Source organism: Fistularia commersonii, chromosome 23, assembly GCF_037954325.1.
Source record: "Fistularia commersonii isolate RoL2024-O1a breed Wild chromosome 23, RoL_Fcom_v1.0, whole genome shotgun sequence".
Lineage (NCBI taxonomy): Eukaryota > Metazoa > Chordata > Actinopteri > Syngnathiformes > Fistulariidae > Fistularia > Fistularia commersonii.
This window is the reverse complement of record NC_141306.1, coordinates 8,259,305-8,283,760: the sequence shown is the minus strand read 5'-3', so window position 1 is coordinate 8,283,760 and position 24,456 is coordinate 8,259,305. Positions and strand designations below refer to the sequence as shown.

The window sequence follows — 24,456 nt, the reverse complement described above, 5'->3', positions numbered from 1 at the left end:
GCATCGCATATCCAAACCCGTATCAAGCGCTTGGATATTTGAGGCAAGAAGTGAACATTTTGTCCTTTAAGCTGTTATGTTGGAAGAAGGGAAACATGGGCAGGAGAAAGTATTTGAGGGATTTTGACAACAAATACTCCTGAGGACACCTCAGGTTGCTCTTAACTCTGGACTGAACATAGTTCAGAGATCAACAACAGGCAGACCATGTTTTGTAAGATGTGGTCAAAGTTGATATATTTATTATAAAATATACATGAAATCACCGATCTCAAAGGTCCTCCTCACTTTTCAGTGCTCCGGTACAGGATTGGTGTTGAGCCACCCCGCTCACCTTCTTCCTCTACAGCTGTGAACGGTATTTTTATCTCACAGAAAGACAAAAGATAGAAACGACCGCAGGGGTTAAATACGGACTTGTCAGAAGGACGAAAATCACTGCTGACCGTTTTCTTGATTCATCAAAATCTTACAGATTGCTTTTCATAAATGTCATCTTGATGAAACGAGAAAAAAAAAAAAACATTCCGGCTCCGTTTAAAATGAGTCATGTGACCGTTAGAGCCGTCCGGCTGCTTCGACGGGTGTGAGCTTTACGGGGTTGTCGAGGCGAGGAGGAGGACAGAAGAGATGTCGAGGAGGCCTGACCTTCCTGGACTCCACGACGAGTCCGGACCGACCTCTGAGCTTCGGCTTCAGGGCTCGGGTTTATATGAGGAGGGGAGATTTGCGCCCGGGGGCGCCTGCTCGGGAGATAGAGAGTCCGGGGTCTGAGAGGAACTTGCTGCCGTCGAAGACTCTTTCTGCACCAGCTCGGGCTCATCCTGGCCCGCTTGAGGCGGGTGGACCAGGACTCGATCGATGATGCCGAAGTCCTGGGCTTCCATGGGGCTCATGTAACGATCTCTTTCCATCACACTCTCTGTGGGAGAGGAGAAAAAACTACATGGCATAAAACTACATCGGCATCACGGGTGTTTTTAAATAAACGCCCGGTTGACCGTACCAATGGTTTCCAGCAGTTGACCCGTGTGTTTGGCGTAGATGTTGTTGATCTGTCTCTTCAGCTTCAAGATCTCCTCGGCCTGGATGGCGATGTCAGTGGCCTGACCCTGGATCACAGTGGGTTCGTTAGCGTTCGAGTTTTAAAAACCGGGGTTTAAAATGAGTCGGGGGCCCTTGGTTCCGACCCCTGAGACCTTGACACCTTACCCTGGCACCACCCGACGGCTGGTGGACCATAATGCGAGCGTTGGGCAGCGAATGCCTCATCCCTGTGGTTCCTGCTGCCAGGAGCAAGCTGCCCATGCTGGCCGCCTGGCCGACACACCAGGTGGAGATGGGATTAAGAATGTACTGCATGGTGTCATAAATGGCCAGTCCTGCTGTCACCACACCGCCTACCAGACGAAAAGCAGACCTTAATAACACATTCAACAACACATTGAAATCACAACTTGAAATTCTGACACACTGAATACATTAAAACAGTATCAACATCCATCCACCCATCTCCTGCCATTTGTGGATTCAACGTCTGTCTATATTCCCACCTGAGATGATCATACGGGCATGAGATGCTTTTGCTGGAGAGGCATATCCCCGGAATAACCGGAATTTAACGAAATTAACAGACAGATTTGATCCTGTAAAGGCCATTTTAGCTTATGTATTGTGTTCTATAAAAATCTGAAATTATTTATGGTATGGGAATTATGTCCTAATTAAATTTCCTGGCAAGTAAAGGAAGCTCTGGCCTCTTTTTAAAAATCCTGACTGATTCAGTCAGGAGCTTATAGCACGAAATAACGTAAACACACCCAAGATGCATTTGGGGACAGAGCGAGATCAGGTCACTCCGGCAGCAGCGGGAGGAAGATCCAAGCCCATGACAAAACACACAAAATGATTTCAAATATGTCATCCTTTCATTTCTGTAGCAGGGAAAGACTCTAGGGGGATCTTTGGTGAGATCGCAGATGTTTTTCGAGAAAAGAAACGAATGGCTCTCAGCTAACGTTCAAAGGTGTTCCTTGGAACAAAACATTGATCGTTTGAAATATATCTGGCCTTTGCAAAGAGAAAAATGTAAGTTGCAGAGAAGTGAAGTGTCACAGAGAACAAACTTCATGCCACTTAATCACACTTGTGATTAAATCAGTCAGGACAAGACAAAATGCCAAGTGTAAACAGCCTGCATGATGACACAGAAGTGTCACTGACAACTAGACAGTCCCTCATTCATACAGCTCCACTGGGAACAAACCTGACAATCTAATAGTCCTTAAAATAAGCATGGAAAATGAGCTGTTTCCGGTCATTTTCTTACATTTCTTGACATTGGCACGACTGATCTGCTTACCAGGGCTGTTGATGTACATGTGGATGGGTTTGTTGTTGCTCTCTGACTGAAGGAAAAGCAGCTGGGCGATAACCAGGCTGGCTATGGAGTCATCGATCTGAGCAGACGGGAAAGGCCAACACTGTGAATCACTTTAAATGCATGCCATGAAAAATCGGCAAGAAAAAGAACCCCATCTTTAACCTGTTAAACTTAATCTCTTGAGGCTGATGTAATATAACATGAACAATGATGGAAAGACAAAGAAAACTTCAGTACCCCTCAATTTAATATTAGTATTCATGCATCAGTCATGCAGGACCCCCACACACACACACACACACACACACACACATATGCGCACGCGCGCACACACAACCTCAAATATTATAGACATACTTACAGGTCCCATGACACAGATGATTCTCTCTCTCAGGAGACGAGAATAGATGTCATATGCTCGTTCTCCTCGGCCCTGAAGAAAAGGAAAACATCGAAGTTTTGACTCCTGCTTTGCTCTTGCTTGTAGGCTAATTTATCCATTGTCTAAAAAGTGTAATTTATAATCCTACAAAATGGTTTATTATTAATATGCCCGGTGCTTTATAGCTAACACACCCAGTGCTACGACGCTGATCTGCCTAGGGCTACTAAGCTAATATACTCAGTAATATAACGTTACTGTGACTTTTTCAGAGAGAGATTTTTATCTAAACATCTGTCTTGGGGTTGTCCACTCAGTTGATTAAAAGCTGTTGTTCCTCGGAGGAGAGAGTGACACATTACTCATTCAAAACTTGGGCGAATAGAAAAGGATTGTTTGTTTTTAGCTTCAGTAGATTTTGACCACTTTATCAGCATGTTATGTATGTGAGGTAACAAGAGGGACTTGTTGTTGACATTTTGGTCTTTACAGCTCTTCAAGTCAACAATACGTAGAAATGAATTGAATACTTTTCTATTTTCTGGGCATATAACATTTATATTACCTTTTGTTTACAACATTATGACAGAACAGTGATGGCAATGTGGATTTTGTGTCAAGTCTTGTTTCAATACAAAATACATGCTAATCTGCATATTTTAGCGGTGCTGCATTTTTCCCAGTTTGCTTGAAGATGGGTGATAGTTATGCTAGAGTCGCTCCTTGGATCATCTCCCACGTTTTCCATGGACAATTTGGACCTCCGCATCCCAGAATAGGATTAAAATGACCGTTAACCTTGAACAAGGAGCATTCAATCTTTTGCAGACAGTACACTTCGGAAGCAGCTGAGAGATCCATCTCCCTCACTGAGCAAAGATTTTGGAAAAGATTTTAATCATCTCCCTCACCGTTTGCTCCACAACTATGGGTATGAGAGGACTTCTTGGCACAGGACTGCGGTGGAAGGACCTGCTGTGCTTCAGGGTCAGACCCCCGATCTGCAACACCCGCTGTAACATATACAGACAGAAATATTGATAATTAACCTTTGTGTTTCATATATAAAAAGAGGGTGGTTTCCCACAGAATAAACCATGTTTGAACTAAACAAGTTGGAAAATATAGTATTAAACAGGGTGAGCGTAAGTTAGTTAGTATTAGAATTCGTCAATTGAAGTCTGACCAGTGACAGTGATACAGTTTGTTTACTATCCTGATTAACTGAGCCGAGAATTGTTGATATTTGAAGAATCACAAGGAGAAACTCTCTCAGTTCCTTTATGCCTAAGCGTTACTTAATATCACTTGAATGCTTAAGAGCCAAATATCAAAGGGAGGCAAAGGGAGGCTAAATTATTTTATTGACTGGTTTATTTACGTCTTATTTTCCATATTTGAAAAGTATCCAAAACATAATGTAGAGGGAACTTTACTCGGTGCCATTCGTTACATCACTCTGCGCCGCAGCTGCCACACACACACACACGCACAAGGACGGAGCTAACAAGCTGTTGGTGTCATACAACACAAACGATGTAGAATTCGGTAAGTGTAATCGTCGGTTTTAACAAAAAACACCCGGTTACTCACACGTAAAAGCATTTTGGAGCGTGTAGCTTTCACTCCCCTTCTGTTGACCCCAACACCGGAACCATTTTCTCGATGACAGCGCCGGTTGGAATATGTTCCGGTGTGATGGCGCCCCCTAGAGGACGGGAGGACGAAGTTTACTTTTACCAAGAGAAGGAAATATACATGTGCCCAACAAAAAACAAACAAACATGTTTTTTGTGTTTTTTGTCACCATTTATCTCCTAAACGTCAAAAATATATAATAATTATTGCTGTGTGTTGTCGCATTGTCTCTATTGCTGTCCGTCTGGTCACCATATTCACACAGTGAATGTGACAATAAATGAATCTCTTGAATACTTTCCATGACCTGATATTGTCAAAATAGTTGGAAATTTACTTTCACCCAACACTATTGTATCTTACCTTAATCTTTCTTCCCCAAAGTTTATTCAGAACAATGGCCAGTTCTTGAAATAACACAAATTGCATAAAACCATACAGATTATTCAAACCAGTGACAAGACTGGGTACAAGAGTAATACTGAAGTGTAGGAATAAAATGAGGTTTTTTGAGGTTTTTACATTTGATGTTTTGTTGACTGTAGGATGGTAACATTTCAGAGATGAAACTCCCAAGATTTAATTTGGTACTTTGCATGAACAGCTTGTGGCAAAGCTTCTTTGCTCTGGCATGGAGAAACAGAAGATGCCAATTATTTATGTAAAGGCTTATCAGTTATTTTACAAGTGCATGTGAACAAGAGCAATCAAGATAACCCATGAAAATACGGTCATATCACACAACTACAGAATTGGAAGGTGGTCATAAAAAGAAAGCTGAGCCTGAGGAACAAGGACTCTGTAAGCTACAAGTCTTCTGGAACAACAAAGAAAACTAACAGATAGGGAAGTAGCCAGTCACAACATTTTAATCAAGATTTCATTTAGACTTCAGAACATCTGCAAACATGAACAGCAATCATCTCCACTTCCATGGTAATGCTTTTAAGCTTGCAGAAGTTGGAGACCTAGAAGAATTCTCACAAGGCACATTACAGTACTTTAGAATTTTTCATTGTGCCAGATATAAACTGTTGATCAATCAGCCCTGATGGGAACCGATCTGGTCCAGGTTTTCATTTTGCTTTTTTTTTACATTTCCCAATGTGCAATGTTTCTGTCGGCTTGGTATTTCTGAAGACTTCGACACTTGGGTGCTAACTGAGCATGAATTAAATCACAAAGCATCATCGGCTGCTTGCATACTTAAAGTGACAAGCTGAGTGTTACTTAAAATCCCTCAGTAAGCAGAATGGAAACACAGATTCACAAGAGGAAACAAGATCACATTGAAACCACTGACAATGCAGCCTTTTCCTGCTATTCAGACTTTTGATATTATATCATAGATATGCCTGTTTTTCTGAAACCATGTGTGAGTACAAAACAAAAAGAAACAGGAAAAAAAACAAATGATCGTACAAATGATCAGGGATCAAAGAAATCTAAAAAGGTAAGTTATCAATAAAATCCTATCAATTACCATCAACACATATGAAGTTAAAACACAGTGCCACAGGACTTAATGTCTTTATTTACAAAACTTCAAAAACATAAAAAAAGTTGTAAACAAAAGTGAATAAGATTTTCTATGAAAATAAACTTGAGCTGATTAAAACAAAACACTGGTAACATTCAACCACACAAATTTTGATACAAGGTATCAAAATAAGGAAAATTTAACCCTCATTTTTGAAGCAGAATTTAAAAAAAAAAAAAAAAAAAAAAAAAACAGAACAAACAATAACTATTACCCTTAAAATTATACATTCAAGGCCAACTTAAACATAGTGAATATTAAAGTGAAGTGAAACCAAACTAGAGGAGCCAAGAGACGGGGGAATGTGCTGGAAGTGAAACCAGTGAAAGAAAGTAGCAAATTTATAAAACATTCACAGAGGGAAAAAAAAATGTTGAGATGGCTGTCAGCTGTCGAATACAAATGATAGTGTGACTTTATGCAGGTTTTAAAATTACTTATGGGTGAGCATGAAAATGGACGGTAATTACAGGAGCAGCACCTGAGAGGACAAAAGGGGTCTCTTCTCACAGACTCCTGTCCATTTGAATCAGTCATAAACCCCGATTGCGGATTAATCTACCCAGTATTCATGTTCGCTCGGGCATCATTAAACTGTCACACACACACACGCACACACACACACACACACACCCACACCAAAACACCATCACATGATTGAGCAGTTGGTCCGGGTGGTCCAACGCAGCCAGCCCAGGTTCTTCTCTGTGTACGGGGGGTATCGCAGACTGTTGAGTCTCTCCAAAGCCCAGCCGCGGATCATGCAGCCCCGGCGGTGGCTGAACGTCTCGAAGCCCCAGTGGCCGTGGTAACTGCCCCATCCACTGGAGCCTGAGAACATGGGATTGTCAGCCTCCTTTTGAACAAAAAACTCAGGCATCTAATTTCCAAAACAATTGTTTAAGGTTTCAGTGTGACGTTTTTAGTGTTGCGCCCAAAGTGGTTTAGATGAACAACCTTTCATTATGTTCATTTATGCAGGTCCAAATTGAATTCCATGAATGTAAGGAGTCATGCTTCTTGTAACGGCCACCCTTCCGCACTCACCTACACCTCCGAAAGGCAAGCTTGGCAGGCACATGTGGACAATCCCATCATTGGCGCAGAATCCTCCGCTGGTCGTGTTATTCAGCACAGTGTGGATCACCTTCAGGAAAAGAAAGGCAGGAGACAGTTCAATATAAGAGGTCAAACATCTGGGGCTCTGAGGTGAGACGGCGACCCAATCTGTTCTTACAGATGACTCGTCCGAGTAAACGTAGAGGGCCAGCGGCTTCTCCAAGCGGTTCACCAGTTCAATGCCTTTATCGAGAGACTCCACAGCGAGGATGGGAAGGATGGGGCCAAAGATCTCCTCTTGCATGAGCGCGTCCTCTTCGGTCACGTCCACTACAACCGTGGGAGCTGACAGAGCAAACAGGACGCTCGGTATTAGGAATCTTACAGTTGCCAAGTGGCTGGCGTACAGGACAAACATGCTGCTTCCTCACAAACGTTTACTTCAGAGCCAACGATTAGTTCTGTGTGATCACGAACAACGAAACGCTGTTTTTTGCTTCATTTTGCTATTGGTAAAGAGATAAGAAGCTACGCTTTCCCATGTTTCACATTAATTTTAAACCCCTGCTTGCTTCTTAAAGACAGTCATTGTTTCATCAAGGACACACATTCTTTATCATGTTCGCAAATGAACACAGAATGATGTATTATAAAACCCTGTTGTGTGATAACATATCAGATCAGTTGGATCGATTTCTTTATCAGTATTTTCACATTGTATAAACATGCATCTTACAACCACTTTTCATTTCCCCTTTTTGTGAAAGTTGAAGTGCAAACAGAACCCCTCTGACAGGTCACAGAGAGGCTTTTTTTTTTGGAGGCATGAAAATGCAAACAAAACATCAAAAAGCCCCATCAGTGGTGGGGTTGAGTCATACTAGACATAATGGAAACAAATTAATAAAAAGAGATAAGTAAATGACTAACATTTATGATCGAGAGTACACTCTCACAAGGATTCATGAGAGATTGATATCAGTCTTAATTCAAGGTGACGCTAAAAAAAGACGACTGATCGTGTGTCTAATAAAGTCAGTAATGATCTTAAACGTGAGTACAGGGAAAAAAAGACAGGCTTTAGGCAGGGCTCTCAGTGACACCTTGTTTAAAAAGAAAAGAATAAGTTGTTGCCACTTCACCTATGTATCTGTCCTTTTCATCGTTCTCTCCTCCCAAGACAACTTTCCCCCTCGACTTCCCCAACAGCTCCACCAGGCGAGTCCAATGTCGCGGGGTCACAATGCGGGACAGGTCAGAACACTTCTGATGGTCTGCGCCGTAGAAATCCTCCAGGGCTTTCCGCAAGGCCGGCACCAGCAAGTCACAGGTGGCCTTTGAGCACAGCACAAAGTCTGGTGCCACGCAGCTCTGCCCTGCGTTAAAGAACTTGGCCCACACTATCCGGCGGGCAGCGGCCGTGATGTTCACCCGGCCGTATACTAAGCAGGGACATTTGCCACCCAGCTCTAGCGTCACCGGGGTCAGGTGGACTGCCGCCGCCTGCAGGATGCTGCGGGCCACAGCCTGGGAACCTTTGACAGAGGATTGGAAAGCAAACATCCGACATGAACTGTGTCCAAAATGGCAAAAAAAAAAAAAAATGTGACTTTGAATGGATTACAACCAATCGATCGCATACTCTTTAGGATCTGTAGTGACACCACGCATGCACCTATTTCATCATTTGATTGACGTATTTTATACAGTATAAGATGCAGTTCATCTGTGCAGTTACACCAGAGAAGCATTCATTAAGCCACATCAATACCAATCTAAAAAAAAAAATGCATCTAAAATTTGACAGAGAAAGCAGCTGTTGCTCCCAGTAAGAATATCACTATGAAAGAGAGGAAATATCCTATTGTGCTCACTCACACACACCCATACGTACAAGGAGCCAAACATAGTGGCCTGGGGACGTTACCTGTGTAGAAAATGTGGTCAAAGCGGTTCTGCAGGAGCTTTTTGGTCTCCTCCGCTCCACCGCTAAAAACTGCATAACAGTCCTGACGAAGAAAAGTTCGATCAGTAGATTCAGAGTTGCGTGTTGAAGCTTTACAGCGTGACAAAAATTAATTCACAGCATCTTGTTGAACCGTGGCCAAATAAGCCCCATCCTCAATCAACAAGAAGTGTAAGAATGATAGAACTAATTATCGTTAAGTCCAACATTAAGGCTTGCATATTTAATATTCAGGGAAGCACTCTGACGTTGCCTACCTGAGACAGGTACTTGGGGATGAGCTCTGCTATCAGATTGTCTGTGGCTGCGCTGACCTCCGAAGGCTTGAGGATCACGCAGTTTCCTGTTTTGAGACATCAACACCTTGTTGGTAAAGCCTGGCATCTCAATTTGTCACTGACAGGTGTATTCGAGCCGGATTGTGACTAAAAAACGATGCTCTTTTCAATCACTTGGAGTCATTTTCCTTCTCATATGGTGAGATTACATAACTATCATGGGGGGGCAAAACACAAGCACTTCTGTTAAAAGGAAACAATATTTTCTTAAATACTTTACGACATAAGACACTTCAACTATGCACATCATTACATTCCATAACTTCTCCTGTCATCAGTCAACAAAAGCTGATAACGCAAAACCGGATTCTCAAAGAGATAGTGTTTATTTCTTTGACAATGTGGCTGTGGTCTGAAATCGCTAACCTGTCCTTATCTTAAAATGGCCAATAATATTTATCATGAGCTTATTGGTTACTAAGCTATCAGTTGAGCTGCTCTGAAGGGTTGGAGGTTTAGCTTTTTGCACACAAAGTAGTCCTTGGTGTTAGGGTGGAGTTCATGATCCCTGAAAATTGAAAATGATTCAAAGAAGAAGCTGCTAGATTCATATTCCACATATGAGACATCAACAGATTTTCGAAAGGACATCCTTGAATTTACCTATCAGCACTGCACAATGACTACTTTTTTTCTTATGGATACATAATAATAACACCGTAATCATGATGATTTTTTCATGCAAAATTAAAAGAATGGAGATGGTAGTCCCTTTTGACATCACAAATCAAATTGTAGGAGCAAATTAAAATTTCAGGAGATATTGTGGACTGCACACCACTCATCAGAGCACCAGGCCCGAACCGGCACAGGTCTTATCTGATGATTCCACTGTTTCCTAAGAGTTGGTTGATTATCAGTGGAGGACAAAGACAATGTGGCGTCCAAGGTCTTATCAAAGCTGAAGTGACAGAGCAGCGATTACTATCCCTGTCGGAGGATTTTAGCTCTACTAAGCGAATGAGGCAACAGGCTATTTCAGGGAATTCGTGAGACTTGTAGATTTGTGCCGTGCAACAACAGTGTCAGGACCTAAGTTGTCCAACGTTTTCAAGAACAACATCAGGAGCTACACTGAATATGTTTGAACAAAAATCAAGGCAGTCCTGCTTTGCTTAACTGCCAGGTACTTCTTCCAGGAATTGTGTCATTGTGATTTCAAGACACTGGTCTCCATGTGCAAGGCAGAGATATGCATCTTCACACACTGTCATTTGATCCAATGAAACACAATGATGATGGAGGTATGTTAAAGTCAATGTGTGTGTGTGTGTGTGTGGTGGTGGCTCACCTGCTGCGATGGCTCCAATCATGGGCAATATAAGAAGCTGCAAGGGGTAATTCCAGGCCCCAATGATCAACACGACTCCTAATGGCTCCCTTTGCACAAAACAGTCATCGAACTTTGTTGCCTGAAAACATTGAACACACACGCTTTTGTATCTTTCCACCTAGGCATTGAAAAAAAAAAAAAATGGAAAAAATATCATGTGACCACAGCAGGGACCCCTGACAGCATGGTGACCTGGATCCTCGTACAAGGACCAGTTGGGTGAAACTTCTACCTGCTGATTGGCTGACGATTTACGGTCGGTCCAATAATTACAGGTCCTGACTGTTCTGACTGACAGGTTTCTATGAAGACATCTCTCAGCCTGGCATCTCATTTTGGTGCTTTAGTCTTCCGACATTTTTTTTTCCAGTTAGGTCAGTTAATCACCCCAGCGAAATTTCAGAGCCAAACCTCGGTCATATGCCTTTTTTAGCAGCGTCTTCAGACACTTGGTAGAATTTGAACCTGTCAAGATCTAGAACGAGCCCTTTTAAGAAATGGCAGGGTTGTTTGTTTGATCTATTTTACCAATCCACTACAGAGCATGCATAGCTGACGAAACTGATACTTCAAAACTGACTTCCCTGAATCACAACATATAATACAGCATAACAAAGAACGTTAAAAAATGACAGTGGTTATTTCATACCCTGCGGGAATACATGCTACCTTCTGACTAGAACCATATTATCTGCACTCCAAAACAGGTGAGCAACATAAATATCCATACTCCAAAATAAACATATATACACATAACACTTCAAAACAAAAAAAACAATGTCAAAGTGTGCAGGAGGCCTTGGTAAAACATAGTATGCTGTTCATTCCTGTAACAGGCCCACACAGCTACTTCACATGTACAGTACCATTTCGTCTGTACATATAAAGGCCAGAAAATGAAATGTTTGCCTCCTGAACTCCACTTCCTTGACATTTTGAATTCATAAAGAAAACCTTGGAACAGCCACATCACAAGCAATAGACCTAGTTAAATCCCAACGTAAAGACGCAACAACCGGTAAAAGATGGTTTATTTGAAAATGTGACAGGGACATCATGGTGAACTTGGGCTGCAAAACCAGTCAATTACTTGCTGCAGCAACAAACAGTAAATCTTGGCAACTTCATACACAAGTCATGAATTCTTCGATGCAGCCAAAAAAAAAAACAAAAAACAGGGCAGTAAATGCAAAACTCACCAGGTTTGTGCCGGCATGCTCTGGCTGCATCCATTTTTGGAGGTTACTGGTGGTGTAGTGCAGCTCATTGATCACAATGTCAACCTCGGACAGGACAGCCTCAAACTTTGGCTGATATACAGGACCGAGACAAAGAGGGGACAGTCATCGTTAAAATGTTACAGAAAATGTTTATAGAGATAAATGACATTTATCTCCTCTGAGATAAATGACAATCTTATCAATCCAGCAATGCTGTAGTAACATGTTTATATGTATACTGAAACATAGGAGCTCCAACTAAAAGGAGTCCTCCAGTGACTTGTTAAATCATAAATGTAAACGCCAAAGCACACGTTCTGATTTTGATGCAGTCAGGTCCATCAAACCTCCGACTGCAGTGCATTTTCATCATTTTGTTTCCATTCCCCTTCCCATTTGATTTTAAATGAATCCCTTAAAAGACTATGACCGCAAATATACCGGACTGATTGATGAAACTTTTACATATTTGTAGAATTGTTTTACATAAAAAAATACATAAAACATTTTAACAAAGGCATGACCTTTATTTGAAACGGTACTTTGAAATAAAACTGAAAAATGGGCAGTTTCAGTCTTTTCCTCAGTTGAAATTCTGACTTTTTGTGTTGACACAAATTCTGTGTTAAACTTCTTGAAGGAAGCACTTTGACATTGGCTACAAAGACACATTTCCCTGTCCTCTATGTAAATTAGAAGAGGAGGAAAAGAACGAATCTTAAAAACAAAATGCTCTCGGCATTTAGCGCTGGTATGTAGGTAAACCCCTCCTGTACCTTTGCGAGGTCCTTGTGCAGAGCCTTTATGATCTCCTGTTCGTTCTCCTTCATCATGCACATCAGCTGGGCCAGCTGCGCCCGCCGAAACTCCTCCGGCTTAGTGACACCTGATTTAAACGTGGTGCGCAGTCTGTTCACCAATTCGGTGTCCATGTTTTGAGCTGGAAAGCGCGTGCACACCCACACGTGCACGCAAACACACAGACACACACACACACACAGAGTCAAAAGCTGTTCCATACATTGAGAAACAGAGGTTTGATTATATTAGTTCATTCAGAATTGTACTGCAGATGTGATAGGTTTGATGAATAATTATTTACTTGAAGATAAAGCGTAGACTTGAACAAAAGCCATCCACCAGGACTGAGTATGTAAAGAAGATTGACAGCATGGAGAATAAAAAAATTTGCCTTTGGCTTCATAACAGTTATCACTAAAACTCCTTATGATGGCTTGTAACTCACAAGCTTCGTTTGGAAAATATAAAAATGGATGAATAAAAGGTTTAAGAATTGAAAGGTATGATAACACCCATGAAAATGAAGAACCCAAAAACAAAGGGACATTTAGCAAATATTAAATATGACAATGGTCTCAAACCCCCCCCCACACACACACACACACACACGCGCGCGCCCAGATGACTTCACACTTGCAGTGGAAGTGACCTGTGACTGCAGTTTACCATGCAACATCAGAGGTTTCTAAGTCTGACAATAGCTGGCAGTCAGCCAATTGGGTTACTTGATATCATCTTCAGTGAGTCAAACCCATGAAGGCTCAGTCTGAACAGAGGGCTTCAGGTTATAGTTCCACAGAGACACTGTTTTCCTACTCTTCTCTTTTGAGACAGTCCAAGAAAAGGTCACTTTTCTGGCCGTTCACCAAAATCACCTGTTCAGTTATGGGCCATATTCTGAATTTAAGAGGGATGCAAGTTGGTAGGATGCCAGTGCTCTCCATCTGGACTGGATCAGCTAAAATACCAAGGCACCCAACGTTTTCTATTTGTAATGTGCCAAAATATATAATTCTAAGTTCTAGCTCTAGACTGACAGGAGACAAAACAAGACAATAGATTAAGAAAATACAAGTTGCTCAGAATTAACGGCCTCTGTTATGCAGATTAGTAATGTTTTTTGTTTACAGTCAATGAAGAAAACGCAGATTTTCTTGGTTCCTGAATACTTAAAGACTGTCACAGTTCCCTTCACACCCCTGCATATTTGGCTGTTTATCCTTCGCTCCAGCAGTAACTTTGAACCTGTTAGCTATGTGGCCTCCCTTGTTTTTCTGAGGATCTGGTTCAGCGGAGCCTGAAGTTACAGGGCAAATGGGAAGCATTGCAATGAGGAAATTGAAAATTCCTTCATCTTGAGATTGTGACTCATCAAAACATACCATGTCTTGTCATGGTGTATATAGAAAACCTGTGTGTACAGGACTGTCTCAGAAAATTAGAATATTGTGATAAAGTTCAATATCTTCTGTAATGCAATAAAAAAAATAAAAAAAAATTACTTTTTCATGATATTCTAATATTTTTAGATAGGATTTTTGAGTTGTCTTAAGATGTAAGCCATAATCAGCAGCATTACAACAATAAAAGGTTTCAATATTTAAGTTGATTTGTAATGAATCCAGAATTTTTGTTTTTGTAATTGCATTACAGAAGATAAGCACTTTATCACAACATTCTAATTTTCTGAGACACTCCTGTATGTGTGGGGGAGTGAGGGGTAACAACCTTTTATTTGCTCAAGTTAACAGCTTTTTGTTTCTTTGGGTGAATCCAAAGTAGACAATTTCCTAAATATCTGTACCTGTGTGTGTGTGTGTGTGTGTGTGTAACTAACTTTTAATTGCTCAATTTAACAGCTTTTTGTTTCTTTGGATAAAACCCAATATTGTTTTTTATTCAGTATCGGTACCTATGTGTGTGTGTTATTCACAGCCACTAAAGGGAAGATACACCGAATATACTGTGTGTCAAGCAATTCTGGGCTCGGACGCCATATTTGTAGGCAAGTTGACACTGTTTAGCCATGAATCCTTCCAATTCATCTCCTACATGCTAACAGGATCTGCTAAGACGTTTCTGCCGCGGTAGCCACTCTGCTATGCTAACTTTTCCATAACAATTGAAGGGAAAATACCGACGTCGCCTTCAGATTCACCAAATGTCCACCCGTAGACTCCTGAAACCGGGTTTAAAACGTCTAAAACAAGGTAAAAAATAAAAGTCTGCTGTCGGTAGAGTTTAGTTCTAGGAGTGTAATTTTCCTTCGGCGGCAGAAGTCAAACGCGATTCGGCCGGATGTTTTACCTGTTTGCGTCGCAGGCGAGAACTGTGGGGTCGGTTCAGTTCTCCAAACGTCTCCTGAGGAAGCCTGGCTTCATGACGCGGGGAAACGTCCCGGGCGAGATTCAGACGAAACGGCCACCCACTCTCGCGTCCCGCGACGGGCGGAAGGGGCGTGTCCGGGCGGGGACTCACCTGGAGACAGCCGGTCACCTTCCCGGCTGGGGGTTGTGCGTTTCCGGTTGTGTTCCGCCGCGGTCGGCGGGGGTGTGGTGGCGGTGGAGCTTGTAAAACGGGCCTAATAACCCGTTGGGCGAGTGAGCCGGGAAACCTGGCGTTTTTCTTTTTCGGAGTGGGGGTGAATTTCGACCGTGAAACACAGTTTAAGTTTCACGCTTCCACAGATGAACTTTTCCACTGCGATTTCATTGGTCGAAGTACTTCCTTTTCAAAATATCACAAATAATTTTGAAAAAGTTTGAACAAAAATGGGTATACCAGTCAGATGTAGATGTTAGAAATTACATTAAAAAAAATGAAATAAAATTTGACCTGACTGGGAGTGCCCACTTGGCTGTGGGTCGAGGCACAACCTGTGTCAAATCATCCGTCTGTCCACTGAGATCCATAAACAGGAAATAATAACAGTAAAAAACAGACATTCAGACTGCAGACTGGGTGAAATGGGGTCTTCTCTGGTCTGTACGGTTAGATGTCTGCTTGATGTTGCGTGTGAAAATTCTGACGGTGGAGAATGGCTGTTCAAGTAAATCTAAGCAGATCAGAGTTTCTCAGTTGAGACATCATTGTCAAACTGAAAAAATATGTTTTTAAAAATGTCTGGTTCAAAGGGTGAAGGGATATATGATCATATGTCAATAGCTCTTTCTATATAAATGTTTCTTCCATCGACTCTGATTTATGATGATTGCTCATCCTTGGTAAATTCTTCTTTCAAGAACCTTGGAAATGAAAATATCTAAAGAATTCACCCTTTTTAGAACAGTCTGATAAATTTAAAATGTTTTTTTTTCATTATTATGTTCTAAAATGAAATCAATGATATGTTGTCAGATATTCATGACAAGGCAGTGTGTGATTATCAATTATAACTTCTGACAACCAGCAATCCGTTTTACAGCTGTTACTCTGTATTATAAATCCAAACCCAAAATTCCGCATTGATACAAAAACTTTATTCTCACAATATCAAAATTGACAGACCTACAGTGATTTGTAGATTAAAAGGAATTAAGAGATAATGGTAAATATTGGCTTGCCCAAGCGTTAGTTTTCTGTCGTTGGTGATAGTGCTGAGCAGCAGCCTTGCTTGTTAAATAGTGTCACACTAAACACAAAAGTTAAACGGAAACATAAGAGCAAAAAAAAAAAAAAAAAAAAAAGAGGTGGGTGAGAGGTCATTTCTGCAAATAATCCTGGCAGCAACAATTATACAAAAAAACAGACATCAAATGCATCAATGGAATTTGTTAATTGTGAAAGTTCCTACATCCACATAGTTTCGGGAAGAAAAACTTCTTCCAGGTACTCCTAAAAGAGACATACAAAAAAAGGTGGTGGAGGTTAAGTCAGAGAGGAAGTGTCGAATCTACAGATAGAGGGAGATAGAGGACACAGATGTAACTGGAAGGAGGCTGAGGGCAGAAAAACTGAAGGCCATCTTACACAACTGAAGAGAGAAAACAGTCATGCAACCAGAATCCACCTTGCCCCTTAACCTTCACAATGACTGCTTTGTCACGCTCCGACAGTGTGGCAAAAATCCAGCTTTTCAAGCTCAGGCTTTATGGAGCCTCGGCGGGGTTTGGCAGGTTTTCTGTCAAACTGCTGAGTTCACACCGACAGAAATGTCCAGCGACAGGGTGGAGGGCAGCTGGTATGAGATGGTACTGGAGATTTCGACACATCGTCTTGGCAGTCACCTTACAGGAAATAATCAGCTACTGGCTTCTTGGAGGGAATGCCCCTGGTCTCTTGTGGTGCTGCCTCAAATATGATGAATTCTCGCTGTAAATGCTCATCCAGCTCCAAGATGGCAGCCACATTACCACATCTGTTCGATGAAAAGGGAAAACTATTGGTTAAACTGACAGACACCGACATAAATGTATACACAGAGCGTGTATGATTTCAGGGAAAACCCACCTGTAGCAGTAGTTGGGGGCTGACCACACGGTGAGCACAGTCTCATTGAAGTGCCACTTGTAACCTTCCATGACAAGTTGGTGTGCTCGGCAGATCATGTGAATGTCATTAGCAGCATTGAACTGAGCCACCACATCACTCCCAAACAGGTAGCCTGCACCCCTCGGACTCACCCCCCAGCCTGTGGTGTCTGGAAGCAGAAAGAGAATGCGGTCATAAAGCCTGTGCATGTGCCAGGGGAGAACTTGTTTTAGCGATGCCTTATGTAGATTTATCTGACGCCAAGAACAGTGAACACATGAACATTTAAAAGTCATCAGGAGAGACATATATACCTTCAGGATCAGACCACAAGAGGTCACACATAGGGCCATCGTGGGGTACTTCCTGTTTTCTGTCAATGGTCCGGATCTGATCCAGTGTCTGGATGGAAGGAGACAAGCCACCGTGCACACAGAATATCTGAGGGATGGAGAAGAGTTCATCAAAATTATTGATGGACCAGTACCGAGACATCAAAATATACATTACTGAATTCAGTCACTATTTTCACAATTGGTTCAAACTAAGTGGTTGACATGCCAATAACAGAGACTTTTTAATCATTCTCTCAGGCAAAGGGGGAAAAAGGCACTGCATCTCACCTTGCCATCGATAATAGCAGAGAGGGACAAGTAGTCGAATATTTCAGTACAGTATCTCCAGACGGTGACTGAGCCGTACTTGCGGAGGCACTCATCGTAAAACCCATAAACCTGGGTGATCTGCCGTGACTCGTGGTTTCCCCGGATCAAGGTTATCCTATCTGGGTAACGCACCTAAGGAGCAAATAGATGAACACAGGGTCAGAGACTTGCATGTCCAAATTCCGGCTACATCCAACCTATCTCAAAAGCTTACACATTAGAGACTGATTTTTATCGGTCATCGGCTATTCAAATCTAAGTGATAGCCCGCCTGAATTTTGTTAGTATCTCTATCACCTTCATCTAGCGCTGCATCATGTTAAAGAAGACATTTGATGGGAATATACAGGACACAAAACACCAAATACCCGTCTTGGTACAAAAACATTAGGTTCACATGTACAAACTTCCCTTTTGGAAGAATTGGGCCTTCCTTGTGGAAGAGGGGCCCATGATTGGCAAAAGCTGTAAATCTCAAAGACAACAGACGCACTCCCTCCCACAGATACAGCTGTTATATTATTTACATAGCACTGAGTCCCTCTGGTGCAGGAAGACACAGTACTGTTTTCCCACAGGATTGTATTGAAATACAGTGGGGGGACTTCAGCTTATCTGAGAAACTACGGGCTACCATAGAAGCACATTCTTGTACATTTTCAAGTCCAGAGCACTGTTGTATTATAATGTCAGAGAGAACCAAAAATTTCATCAAGGTGGTTATATGCAAATACATGCAGTAAAATTGGGAGAAAAGAGGAACACAGGAGTAGGCATAAAGTGGTGGTAACTGTCTCCATTGCTCGATTCACACACCCAGTAGTTTCAGCAGACATTTCCCCACACTTTGTTCCCTCTTTATTGGATCCCCTGGATTTGGCACATTTTCATATGTGCATGTTTTCAGTTTTTTTAGCACAGTCCTAACTGAGACATTGTTTTCTATGACCCGGGGGGGTGATTTGTCTCATTTTAAACCAGTGCAAAAGCTCTCCCCTCCCTTTGACTGCAGGACTAAGAGCCAACTCGACATTAGTGCCTTTGTGTGCATATGGAACAAGAAAGGAAGGATGAGAGATGAAAATGCACCCACTAATATAAGTTGGACATGATCTGTTAAACAGCAGACAACGCAGGGAAAACATGTACCTTTAGAGCTAACAGAAGGAGGAAAGTCTCCACACTGTAGAAGCCCCTATCCACAAAGTCACCCATAAAGAGATAATTTGTCTCCGGGACATCTCCACCAACCTGTAACAAAAATCCAGTATGTCAATTAAGGTATATAAACTAATAACAGACAAAAACATTGTTCTCAGTGGGAATGGTGTTCGAACTACTATAGCTTTAGCTGGAGGGTTGCTCCTAAATATACACCAAGTTAAAACACTGGTCTTCAGACAACGAAAACATGCCCAACAAAAGTGACAAAGGCATCGATCGGGATCACATCTCAGACTGTCTTCTTTAATTATTGGGGCAGAAATGACAAATCTGAGAAAATCTGACAAGCTGATTAAATAAGCTTGTCACGGAGGAATGCTGTTAGCTACTAACATTAATGTCTGCTGTAAAACCGATCTGTATCCTAACAGCAAATAGCCATTTTCCTAGGGTATTCATGTTTTTTACTATGCAGTAGGGATTACAGTTATGCTCTTTATAAAAAAAAAAAATCATAAATGAAAATATAAAAAAAAAATCTGTTGAACCAAAAGAAACACTATAATAGATGAAGACAGTTTCAAAAGATCTTGGCAAATGATCAAGGAAGAAAACATGTTCCTCATACTGCTTCTTAATTGACTAATAAAAATGTGGCACAATGACAACTACATCTGTGATGAATAGTGCTTGATGACAAATATGAACCTACTCTGAAAAGCTCCTTAAGGTCATAGAACTGACCGTGTATATCACCGCACACCTGCAAGGAAAAACATAAGCATTATCTCAATTGTCTAGTAAAATAACTAAAAAAACAAAAACGATGATAAGGTACTCACTGTGACAGGAGAGTCCACTCTCTGAACATTGCTTTCTTCCACCAGAATCTCTCTGAAAATAGGGCATTAAAATGTTATTTTACAACAGGAAGTAGAACATACAATTTACTGATCATCACTTCAAAGCTACAGTCCTAGTGTGATCTCTAGATCTGAGAGTGCACACATCTATCCAAGTCATTTATGAACCTTGCTGCCTCCTGCTGTGAATGTAAGGTTCGAGTGGCATGTGAAATGATCGAATTATTTACTAGATTCTTTGATGTCCTCTGGGTAAGTTGTCGTGATTACTATCACCATGCTGACAGAGGACCAAATGATCGCATTATAATTGGCAGGTTCAAACCTGCAGACTTGAAAGCTGCTAGTGTCAAGCGGCTTGTGACAAAATTGCACTGAACAGCAAATTAGATACAGAGTTATAGCTCAATTAGCTGTTTTCTTTTGCCTATGCAGAGTCAGGTGGCAGCAGGATGGGAAAGTCAGCTGCTACCACATGGACAAACCAAAGTTATTGATTTTAATTACTATGATGGTGCAAAACATTGCTTGAGACAAAATAGCAACACACATACTTGACTTGAGCTATATTTGAGGACATGATGTTAGACATCACGTCCCCTGACCCAATTCCCCTGAGTAGGTCAGACCGCCTTACGTCAGCAAGACACTTTGCTCCTGTATATCAGTAGGTCAGCTACGACTATTTGTACTAAAAGGGTGAAAACAAGCTGATAGTCAGCAACAAGCACATATGCACAGACATGTTCCGTGAAACCTATTTGACAACAAAGACCTTTTAAAGGGGAATCTTCCAGGTTGTCTAATATCTCAAAAAAAAAACTTAAAAACAGTGATAATCACAACATATTACATGCATATGATGAAGAATGTAATTATGCCAATAATTATTACACACTCTATATAAACATATAAAATGTGGATTTTAGCCGAAAAAGACTGGCTGCAATATATCAAGACAATTTTTGAAACATTAAACACTGTCAATTATGACAACAAAAATGTAACTCAATTTCAACAAAAAACAAACATTTCAAACTTTTGATTGAACTACAATTGCTTTTGCATTCAAACTGACTGTAGTTCAGAGGGTGGTGGAAGTATCACTTTAGATTTGTCAAATTTTCATGGATTTTCTCAATACATTTTGAAGCTTCTCACTGCAGTTTTCTAAGTTGTATGTTTGGCTACTGTCTGACAACATGCATATATGTATTTGCAAATTAGCCCAGCAAAGAGAATCTCTCTGATGACCAAATGATAAAAATGCTCCACACCCATAATGTAAGTGAAATAGTAGATGTTTGGAGTCTCTCTGTGGCTCGTTTGCAGACACTCCCTGATGGTCTCCTTTCCTCTAACACAGATTTAACACTCACTTGATGCAGGGTTAACATTATAAGTGCAGTATGCACAGATCATAGTTTATTACTTATGGGCTATCAATACAGGCAGATATGTTAAAAAGACAAATATTTTTGTTATTTGGAAACGTGTGCCAGTAATGTTGAATGAACATAAAGGATCTGTATATGTACATATTCAGCAATTACTTACTTGTTTGAAATATCATTCATATATTTTGGATATTCTCAAAGACATTTTAAAAGCACACTTTCTGTTTAAGTGTCCAGAGTTCTATCTGGTCATTGATGTACAAACTATAACAAAGGTCGATATACCATCTAAGCATCCAAGTAAGACGTTACTATGATTTATATGCCATGCAAGTTTTTGGAGACAGAACGATGCAAAAAAATATTTGGAGATGTGAATTTCAAAATGCAATGGAGGTCATGAATTACCTGGCTTTGGCACACAGTGCTTTGACTTCATTTTCCTTAATGAGCTCACAGCGTCTGAGCTGCTCTATCTGTCGGTCCAGGTCACTGATGTCTCCCATTGTCACACACATAGGGAGAAGCTGCTCACACACGATAACAAGCCTCCTCTTCTCACACGCTTAAATAACTTTTCCCCGGGCAAACGAGACGTCCCAATACAAGCCCTTCCTTAAAAAAAATGCTCGGGCTCTGAGGCAATTGCACGTCAGGCTGTTGCTAAGTAGATGATCAAAATCAGAATCTGTTGAGAAAACAAAACGAATACATTTTCAACCAACATAAACCGTTAGAAAATGTTTAGGTCCATAAAATACGTCACATAAGGCTCCGTGTATTTATGGCTGGTATTTAACCAGACATTTACACAGAGCGGGAACATAGTCAAAGTATATTACTGGTTTTATTTACACTAAATACTACAAAAAAACACGCACCGAATGAATTGTTCGTCAAGTAACGCGGGGCCTATGGTAGTGAAGCTAAACACTGAGCTAGTCTCTAACGTAGTTGTTAGCTTACAGCGGAGCTAGCATTAGAAGCCAACCGGGTCGTCCATGGTTTGGCCACCAATTTGTTGTATATATATTTTTAAGTGATGCTGATTGCGTAAAACCATGGATATTTAGGCGACTTACGCAGTAAATCTATTTAAAACGTATTGAACTTATTGCGAATACTAGCCGGCTAACGACGGCTATCAGGGCACCGGGCTAGCTGAAGGCGTCTCGGCAAATTTCACGAACACGCTCGCTAGTCTGCCAGGATACCTCATTCAAACACGGATGAATCAACCAATCATTATCTACATATTATTACCGTAGAATCGACGAACGCAGAATGACCAGTAAAAAATATCAAATGGTTTAATTCCGCGAGCTGTTGTTCCGTCGTTCACCGGCCCCTCTCCGTCCCCGGTATCGTCTTTGCCGGTTTCTCCTGCTGATGGACACCAAGCTGTAACTTCCGGCGTAGGGAACGCGCAAAGCTGAGGGCAGCGGATGGGGAGGACTTCCGCTTTTAGGGTTGGGGCCCCGATGCGGAAGTGGCGTCTTAACTTGACATGGAAATTAAAGTTTATAGTGATAATATTTGTACCTTTTGTGAAGACAACATTGAAACCACTGATCATAATTTTTTCTCATGCGAAAAAGTACAGGGCTTTTAGGTTACAACTCAAAAATGGGTTAAAGACAATTTTCCATCGTCACCAGTTTCCTTTCCAAGAGATGACATTACATTTGGTTTACTTTTAAGCAACAAAAGAGATGAACTATGTGTCAATGTTATTTTAGGCCTGGCCAAGTTCTTCATTCACAAATGAAGAATGCAAAAGTGTTCCCCCAATTTTACGTTCTTTATAAACGATTTTGAATTATATAAAAAAAAATCCTTAAAACTTATGGAAATTCAAAAACCAAAAAATATTCAGTTTGATGTCTGAGATTTCTTGTGAGTCACCAAGATAAATATATGTCATATTCCCCTTTCAAGTTTTCTTTTTAATTAATCAATTAATTATTTTTTTTTAATTTCTATTTATCTATCTATTAATTTAATTATTTTCTTATACTTTCTTTTTTGTCTAGAATTAAACATTTCTCACAAACCTTTAACCCTGTTAACTTCTGATTATAAACAGAAGGAATGTCCTTATGTCCTTTGCTCCCTCATCCCCGGTTGTTTCATTGACATTTGATTCAACCTTGCCATGTTTATTTGTACATATGTATATTTTTTTATACTGTTTATGTTCAGTAAAAAAATTAAAAATAAAAAAATAAATAAAGTTTATAGTTCGAAAAGTAAATGCTAATAATAGAGAATGTAATGACATTGGAAACCAGTTTGATTCACTTGCAAAAAAAAGCCATTTGACTGATTAGCTTGCGACTCATTTTTTATTTCAATGAAAGCCAGACAATCGAAAGCAGGGGTGTCTCAAACCCATTTTGGTTGGGGGCCACATGCTGCCTAATTTGATGTCAAGAGGGGCGGACCAGTAAAATCATTACCAAGAAGCACCAGTAAGTCAAAATTTGTCCTTAGTTTTAGTGTAAAGGAGGTAAACGGGTAAATTAAAAAAAAAATCTTTATATGTCATGAAATGTTCCTTTGAAAAATACATGACGAATTAATATCAAAAATGAATATTAAGAAAGAAGCAATGAAATTACACCCTAAAAATATTGTTGAGGTAAAACAGAAAATCTGGTCTCTGTGGGAAAATCTGCAACTAGATTTTATTAGAAAATTGATTGGTAGCATGTATTAGAGGAAGTATAATGATTACAAGGTGGCTATTCTGGATATTACATCAATCTTTTAAATTTTCCATGTTTTTTTTTTTGCTATTGCTTTCGTGTTTTTTATAGAAATAAGAAAAGAAAAGATTGTTTTAAAAATGTCACTAGACATCTTTCATCAAAAAATCATTTTGTTGTCAAATTTTGAAGCAAAATATTCATTGCAAAGTTACTTTTTCATTTTTTTCCTTGCCAATTTTTTTTTAAACCCACTGTATAAAACCCCCAGATGTATGTGAGAAAAAACACGCAGATTTGAACACAAAGATTTGATTTCAGGCAGGGGGCCACAAAATATCGTTCTGAGGGCCACAATTGGCCCGTGGGCCACGAGACTGAGACCTCTAAGCTAAAGAGAACCCACGCAGGCAACAAGGAAATCACATGAACACTCTTGTCAGGCATGCAAGTATTAATCCAGAAACCTTCTAAATGTGAGATGGGAGAACCAATCACTGCCCCAAACAACAAATTCACATCTGATAAT

General features: G+C 40.7%; 3 protein-coding genes across 3 annotated transcripts; all 3 read right to left on the bottom strand.

The window, feature by feature from the left end:
* Nucleotides 1-210: 210 nt before the first annotated feature.
* On the bottom strand, nt 211-4,445 carry clpp (caseinolytic mitochondrial matrix peptidase proteolytic subunit). Its single transcript, XM_086170380.1, has 7 exons — nt 4,359-4,445; nt 3,677-3,778; nt 2,745-2,816; nt 2,363-2,459; nt 1,213-1,400; nt 1,007-1,112; nt 211-922 (listed from the first exon to the last, which is right to left on the bottom strand). Exons 1-7 carry the CDS (start codon nt 4,368-4,370, stop codon nt 696-698), a joined length of 804 nt encoding a protein of 267 aa, XP_086026506.1. The 5' UTR covers nt 4,371-4,445; the 3' UTR covers nt 211-695.
* Nucleotides 4,446-5,919: 1,474 nt separating this feature from the next.
* aldh3b1 (aldehyde dehydrogenase 3 family, member B1) lies at nt 5,920-15,101 on the bottom strand. The gene is made up of 10 exons (XM_086170776.1): nt 14,968-15,101; nt 12,636-12,799; nt 11,839-11,949; nt 10,598-10,718; nt 9,226-9,311; nt 8,930-9,011; nt 8,145-8,537; nt 7,181-7,347; nt 6,991-7,090; nt 5,920-6,774 (listed from the first exon to the last, which is right to left on the bottom strand). The coding sequence occupies exons 2-10, from the start codon at nt 12,789-12,791 to the stop codon at nt 6,593-6,595; spliced, it is 1,398 nt and encodes a 465-aa protein (XP_086026902.1). The 5' UTR covers nt 12,792-12,799; nt 14,968-15,101; the 3' UTR covers nt 5,920-6,592.
* Nucleotides 15,102-16,117: 1,016 nt separating this feature from the next.
* LOC147220930 (serine/threonine-protein phosphatase 4 catalytic subunit B) lies at nt 16,118-22,621 on the bottom strand. The gene is made up of 9 exons (XM_086170661.1): nt 22,483-22,621; nt 21,628-21,907; nt 19,802-19,853; nt 19,672-19,722; nt 18,945-19,046; nt 17,754-17,927; nt 17,445-17,571; nt 17,110-17,299; nt 16,118-17,017 (listed from the first exon to the last, which is right to left on the bottom strand). The coding sequence occupies exons 2-9, from the start codon at nt 21,735-21,737 to the stop codon at nt 16,888-16,890; spliced, it is 936 nt and encodes a 311-aa protein (XP_086026787.1). The 5' UTR covers nt 21,738-21,907; nt 22,483-22,621; the 3' UTR covers nt 16,118-16,887.
* Nucleotides 22,622-24,456: the final 1,835 nt, after the last annotated feature.

Bases quoted from the DNA above. Each gene is read 5' to 3' on its own strand.
- clpp (XM_086170380.1), bottom strand. The intron at 2,460-2,744 runs GTAAGTATGTCT...CCGTCTGCTCAG, and splicing joins TCATCTGTGTCATGGGACCT to ATCGATGACTCCATAGCCAG. The intron at 1,401-2,362 runs GTAAGCAGATCA...TTCGTCTGGTAG, and splicing joins CATGTACATCAACAGCCCTG to GCGGTGTGGTGACAGCAGGA.
- aldh3b1 (XM_086170776.1), bottom strand. From the start codon at position 12,791: ATGGACACCGAATTGGTGAACAGACTGCGCACCACGTTTAAATCAGGT. The intron at 9,312-10,597 runs GTGAGCCACCAC...GTCTCAAAACAG, and splicing joins GATTGGAGCCATCGCAGCAG to GAAACTGCGTGATCCTCAAG. The intron at 7,091-7,180 runs GTAAGAACAGAT...CTTTTCCTGAAG, and splicing joins TTTACTCGGACGAGTCATCT to GTGATCCACACTGTGCTGAA.
- LOC147220930 (XM_086170661.1), bottom strand. From the start codon at position 21,737: ATGTGTGTGACAATGGGAGACATCAGTGACCTGGACCGACAGATAGAG. The intron at 19,723-19,801 runs GTGAGTACCTTA...TTTTCCTTGCAG, and splicing joins GAGTGGACTCTCCTGTCACA to GTGTGCGGTGATATACACGG. The intron at 17,300-17,444 runs GTATATATGTCT...TTCTGCTTCCAG, and splicing joins CTTGTGGTCTGATCCTGAAG to ACACCACAGGCTGGGGGGTG.